Source organism: Electrona antarctica (assembly GCF_951216825.1).
Source record: "Electrona antarctica genome assembly, chromosome: 2".
Classification (NCBI taxonomy): domain Eukaryota; kingdom Metazoa; phylum Chordata; class Actinopteri; order Myctophiformes; family Myctophidae; genus Electrona; species Electrona antarctica.
In genome coordinates this window covers 47679545-47685384 of record NC_136807.1, presented here as the reverse complement: position 1 = coordinate 47685384, position 5840 = coordinate 47679545, and the positions used below count along the sequence as shown (strand labels likewise).

General features: G+C 42.3%; 1 protein-coding gene across 1 annotated transcript; it reads right to left on the bottom strand.

The window, feature by feature from the left end:
- Window positions 1-1155: 1155 nt before the first annotated feature.
- On the bottom strand, window positions 1156-5254 carry LOC306933614 (histone H1-like; the record flags this gene model as incomplete). Its single annotated transcript, XM_079515932.1, has 2 exons — window positions 1156-1162; window positions 4683-5254. The coding sequence occupies 2 exons, from the start codon at window positions 5252-5254 to the stop codon at window positions 1156-1158; spliced, it is 579 nt and encodes a 192-aa protein (XP_079372058.1).
- Window positions 5255-5840: the final 586 nt, after the last annotated feature.

Sequence of the window (5840 nt, the reverse complement as noted above, 5' to 3'; positions counted from 1 at the left end):
TATTGTCTCGGATAGTAGATTGCTGTTCCTTCTCTCAAGTAAACTCTCACAGACTGATGCTGAACGCTCTGAAGGGGCTGGACTTAAACACCACATGAGAACCATGTAGAGTCAACACACAAAGGCCCTCTTCTCTCTTGTGCCACTTGTGTTTTCTCCTCGATTAAAACAAGTTATAACAAACTACTGTGTATATTATTTAATGCGACAAAGAGCTGACACACATGTGCCTTTCTATCATGAATGTATATCTAAGATGAAAGCAGTGCACTCCTTTTTAGTAATAACCTCAAAACATCACCTGTCTAGAGTCAGATCAAAGTGTTGCCTTTGTCATTTTTCTTCTAAAATATTGTAAACTATGTTCTAATAACAACAATACTCACAATCAATTTAGTAGACATTCCTGGTGACGTGATACCATAAACTATGATTTTGTTATGTCATCCGTTTTGCTATAAATATAATGTTTTCTGAACGCAGTAAACACACTCCTGTTCAAGGAAAGCATGATGGTGGAGTTGATCCCAACTTCCAATGACAGAATGCCAGCTGTTGGAAAACTTGGTTAATTTTAATTTGGACAAATAACTCACTGTGATCAGAAAACTAAGAGTGTTTAAATCTTCTATAAACTGTATGTATATTTGATTATGGAGACACTTCTCAGGTAGGCCTAGATACTTCTAGCCTGGTTAATAAACCAGACCGAATCAGCCGTTGGCAAAAAAAGAAAAGCCTGCCAGTGTTGTGTGATATTAGTCTGGCTTATTAGCCAGGCTAAGATACTTCATTATGTGCCATGCTGCAAAGCAAATGTACTCATTGTACTCTGTATAAAATACAAATATATATAGGCATACTTCTTCCCTAGTGCCATTTCACACATTTCCATTACAATTACAATTACAATGTATGCGTTTAGCAGACACTCTTAATCCAGAGCGATTTACATTACATTTACAAAAAGCATGGCAATACATCACATACATAGAAAGGGGAGGCATTGTTTCATTGTATTGAACTCAACAAGATGCTTCACACCAAAACCAGCAGTTGTTCACACTTCATCGTCCTGGAATGGGTGCGGAATGAGACTCTTCTGTACCAAGCAAGTCTAGAGTTTTGGTTTAAATCTAATCTACATGTCTAGTATCAGTGGCTTCTCAAAGCGCGTGGGGGTTGAGGACGCTGTCATTGTACAGCTGCACAACTCCTGAATCCAGTCACCAGGAGTTAATCTGCAATAAAATGTAGTCCAATCTCCCATTTGATGCCCCGTACTGAGTTCAAAGGTTATCTAAAGTCCAATAAACATAACTCATGGACCTTAAAGAAATTTAATTTTTTAATGATTACCACCGGGATACATATCCCAAAACGAATGGGTCAGCGTGATATGAACAAATGAGTGTGTGTGTGTGTGTGTGTGTGTGTGTGTGTGTGTGTGTGTGTGTGTGTGTGTGTGTGTGTGTGTGTGTGTGTGTGTGTGTGTGTGTGTGTGTGTGCGTGCGTGCGTGCGTGTATGCATTGATGTAGGCCTATGTATGTGTAAAAGGACCCCCCCTAAAATGAGAAGCTGCATCTCATGCAGAACATTGGGCCACACAACTAATAGTCTTCACGCAATGTCACCCAACACAAGACATTTTGTAAGATGTGTTTATCACTCTTCTACAGTATATAGAAAAACACCAACCTGGGTGTGCTTTTCATTAAAAGCAAATGGCCCATTGATTGATGGCTTCACAAATATTGATGTCAATATTTATTAGGGGTGGGGGGGATTTGCAAAATGTTCTAACTGAATGTATTGATTTGATTACGTGAGTAACTTTGATGTATTAATCTGATGACATGTATTCATTATCTGATGTAATGTAATGCCATGCATTGAATATTGTGTTGTACTGTTTTGGATCAGAGCAATGAGAGCATCATAGATAGGTCAGCAGCAGAAATTATGTTTGCAATACATAATATTAGCAATGAATATTTTAGAAAGGGTCCATATTTTTGCTCGTAAGGCAAAAAAAATGTATACGAAAATGTATTAATATAAAGCCATAAGCTTCCAGTGCCAACATGTGACCATGACGTAAAAAGTGAGGATACTCTTATAAAATAATGTGGTCGGCTCTTAAAAGAGCCTTTTGTGGGTATAAAGATGGAGCAGGCAGTTTACTTCTTTTTGCATTGTATGTACCCTAACCCTATGATGACTGATTATTATCAGAGCTTTCACGTTTTGATTTAACCAAAAACTAACAGACCTTTGAATAAAACTAATTCAATATCGAAAATGTATATGGAGAAACACGGTCCTCGTCCATTTTTTTCAGCAGGTAATCGATCCGCTCCGGGCCGGGCATCTCCTCTGGACAAACATACCACCCGACGGCGCGCTTTGAGTCGGGCGGGGAGAGCTGTTTCTCTGGAGAGAAACAGTTCAGTTTGTCATCACGGTCCAGGATGGAACCGGGCCGCTCTGTGGAGACACGTTCCACGGGGAGACGCGGGCAGAGAGGAGACTCCACGACCACCACACCGGTCAGGCCGGTCATCTCCCGCACCAGGCGCTGGAAGAGCAGCTTGCGGATAAGCAGGATCTCCCTCAGAGCCACTGTACCTGGACGGTAACGGTGAGGTTTCTTCACTCCACCGGTTGCCGGCGCGCTCTTACGAGCTGCCTTGGTGGCGAGCAGTTTCCTGGGCGCTTTGCCGCCGGTGGACATACGAGCGGTCTGCTTCTTAGTTCTTGCCATTGTATCTTGTCTTGTTCTCTTCCAAAGAAGTTGAGAATAGAATGCTTATTGCAGCCGCAAACTTCTGCTTTTATTTGCGCTTCTGAGACGCCGTTGTTCTCTGATTGGTCAGTGGTGAGTCCAGGCGATACCCACTCATTAATACCCACTCATCAAAATAATGAAGAGAGCGATTACATTTCAGGACCGCCTAAAATAAAGGTGGTCAATCATAGAGAAAACCTACAGGGATGCCCCCTATGTCAGCTGGTCCAGGGACTATATGCCAGGCGGTAAACCCATTGGATTTAACCAGATTATAAGAAAACAAAAAGAAAGCTATACCTGACGACTGGAAAGAGACTACCAAAAAACATAGCTAAATGGAATGCTATCTATCACTAAAAAGATAATATACATGGCTGAATACCTGAGCACGGTTTGTGTTCCTGTATGCTTTCCGTGTGTGGACATACATAAATTGTTACGTTAAACTGTGTGTGCGTGTGTGTGTGTGTGTGTGTGTGTGTGTGTGGGTGTGTGTGTGTGTGTGTGTGTGTGTGTGTGTGTGTGTGTGTGTGTGTGTGTGTGTGTGTGTGTGTGTGTGTGTGTGTGTGTGTGTGTGTGTGTGTGTGTGTGTTAGAGAGAGAGGGGGGGGAGTGGGAATGTCTCTCTCTCTCTCTCTCTCTCTCTCTCTCTCTCTCTCTCTCTCGCGACCCTTGATACAATAATAATCAATGTGTTGCGTGCCCTGGCCGTGATAATAAAGTACAAATAAAAACGAGATGATCACCTTTAGGGTAAACATATATGCCCGCCCCTATCCAACCAATCTATAAGTCTACATAAAGTGCTATCTAAGGGGGTAGTGTAAGTGCTACGGGCCATGATGGAGTCTGAAAAGGTGGGTTTTCAGACTATAGCGGAATATTGGGAGTGAGGCTGCAGTTCTGATTGTAATGGGAAGTGCATTCCATAGTTTTGGAACACCATTGCTTGATGTTCTGTGTAAAGCACATTTAATTGACTTGTTGAAATAAAATGGCTTTGCCTTTCATAGTAGCGTGCCCCCCCTCATAGTGTTATTTAGAACAAAAGGAGTCATGCAGAACATTGGGCCACACAACTAATAGTCTTCACGCAATGTCACCCAACACAAGACATTTTGTAAGATGTGTTTATCACTCTTCTACAGTATATAGAAAAACACCAACCTGGGTGTACATGCTTTTCATTAAAAGCAAATGGCCCATTGATTGATGGCTTCAAAAATATTGATGTCAATATGTATTAGGGGTGGGGGGGATTTGCAAAATGTTCTAACTGAATGTATTGATTTGATTACGTGACTAATAAAATGGCTTTGCCTTTCATAGCGTGCCCCCTAGTGTTATTTAGAACAAAAGGAGTCATAAGGCAAAAATGTATACGAAAATGTATTAATATAAAGCCATAAGCTTCCAGTGCCAACATGTGACCATGACGTAAAAAGTGAGGATAGTATACTCTTATAAAATAATGTGGTCGGCTCTTAAAAGAGCCTTTTGTGGGTATAAAGATGGAGCAGGCAGTTTACTTCTTTTTGGGAGCGGCCTTCTTTGCTGCCTTGGGTTTGGCAACCTTCTTGGCTGGAGCTTGGACTTATATCGTGTTATGTAGACAACACTAGATTCGAATTGCATTGTATGTACCCTAACCCTATGATGACTGATTATTATCAGAGCTTTCACGTTTTGATTTAACCAAAAACGAACAGACCTTTGAATAAAACTAAAACAATATCGAAAATGTATATGGAGAAACACGGTCCTCGTCCATTCCACTGTTACGTTCTTAGCTTACGCATTTACTACTTTCTATGTATGTGATGTATTGCCATGCTTTTTGTAAATTTAATGTAAATCGCTCGCTCTGTACATTTGCTTTGCAGCATGGCACATAATGAAGTATCTTAGCCTGGCTAAGAAGCCCGCTGTTGCGGGCTTCTTAGCCACTTTCTTGGGGCTCTTGGCGGCCTTCTTCGGGCTTTTAGCTGCTACTTTCTTGGCGGCAGGCTTCTTGGCTTTCTTGGGTGATTTCTTGGCGGCTGCGGGCTTCTTTGCTGCCACCTTCTTGGGCTTCTTAGCTGCTGCGGGTTTCTTGACTGAAGCAGGCTTCTTTGCTTTAACTGCTTTCTTAGCAATAGGTTTCTTTACCTTCACCGCTTCTGCCTTGTTCATCTTGAAAGAGCCAGAAGCCCCGGTGCCTTTGAGCTGGACCAGGGTGCCTTTAGCGACCAGGCTCTTGACGGCGATCTTAACGCGGGACTTGTTCTTCTCAACATCGTAGCCGCCGGCAGCCAGAGCCTTCTTGACCGCAGCCAGGGACACACCGCTCCGCTCCTTGGAGGCGGACACGGCCTTGACGACCAGCTCAGCGACGCTGGGGCCGGTGTTCTTGGGTCGGGGTGGTGCCTTCTTCTTGGCGGCCTTGGCCAGTGACGGAGCTGGTGCTGGTGCGACTTCTGCCATTATTGTCTCGGATAGTAGATTGCTGTTCCTTCTCTCAAGTAAACTCTCACAGACTGATGCTGAACGCTCTGAAGGGGCTGGACTTAAACACCACATGAGAACCATGTAGAGTCAACACACAAAGGCCCTCTTCTCTCTTGTGCCACTTGTGTTTTCTCCTCGATTAAAACAAGTTATAACAAACTACTGTGTATATTATTTAATGCGACAAAGAGCTGACACACATGTGCCTTTCTATCATGAATGTATATCTAAGATGAAAGCAGTGCACTCCTTTTTAGTAATAACCTCAAAACATCACCTGTCTAGAGTCAGATCAAAGTGTTGCCTTTGTCATTTTTCTTCTAAAATATTGTAAACTATGTTCTAATAACAACAATACTCACAATCAATTTAGTAGACATTCCTGGTGACGTGATACCATAAACTATGATTTTGTTATGTCATCCGTTTTGCTATAAATATAATGTTTTCTGAACGCAGTAAACACACTCCTGTTCAAGGAAAGCATGATGGTGGAGTTGATCCCAACTTCCAATGACAGAATGCCAGCTGTTGGAAAACTTGGTTAATTTTAATTTGGACA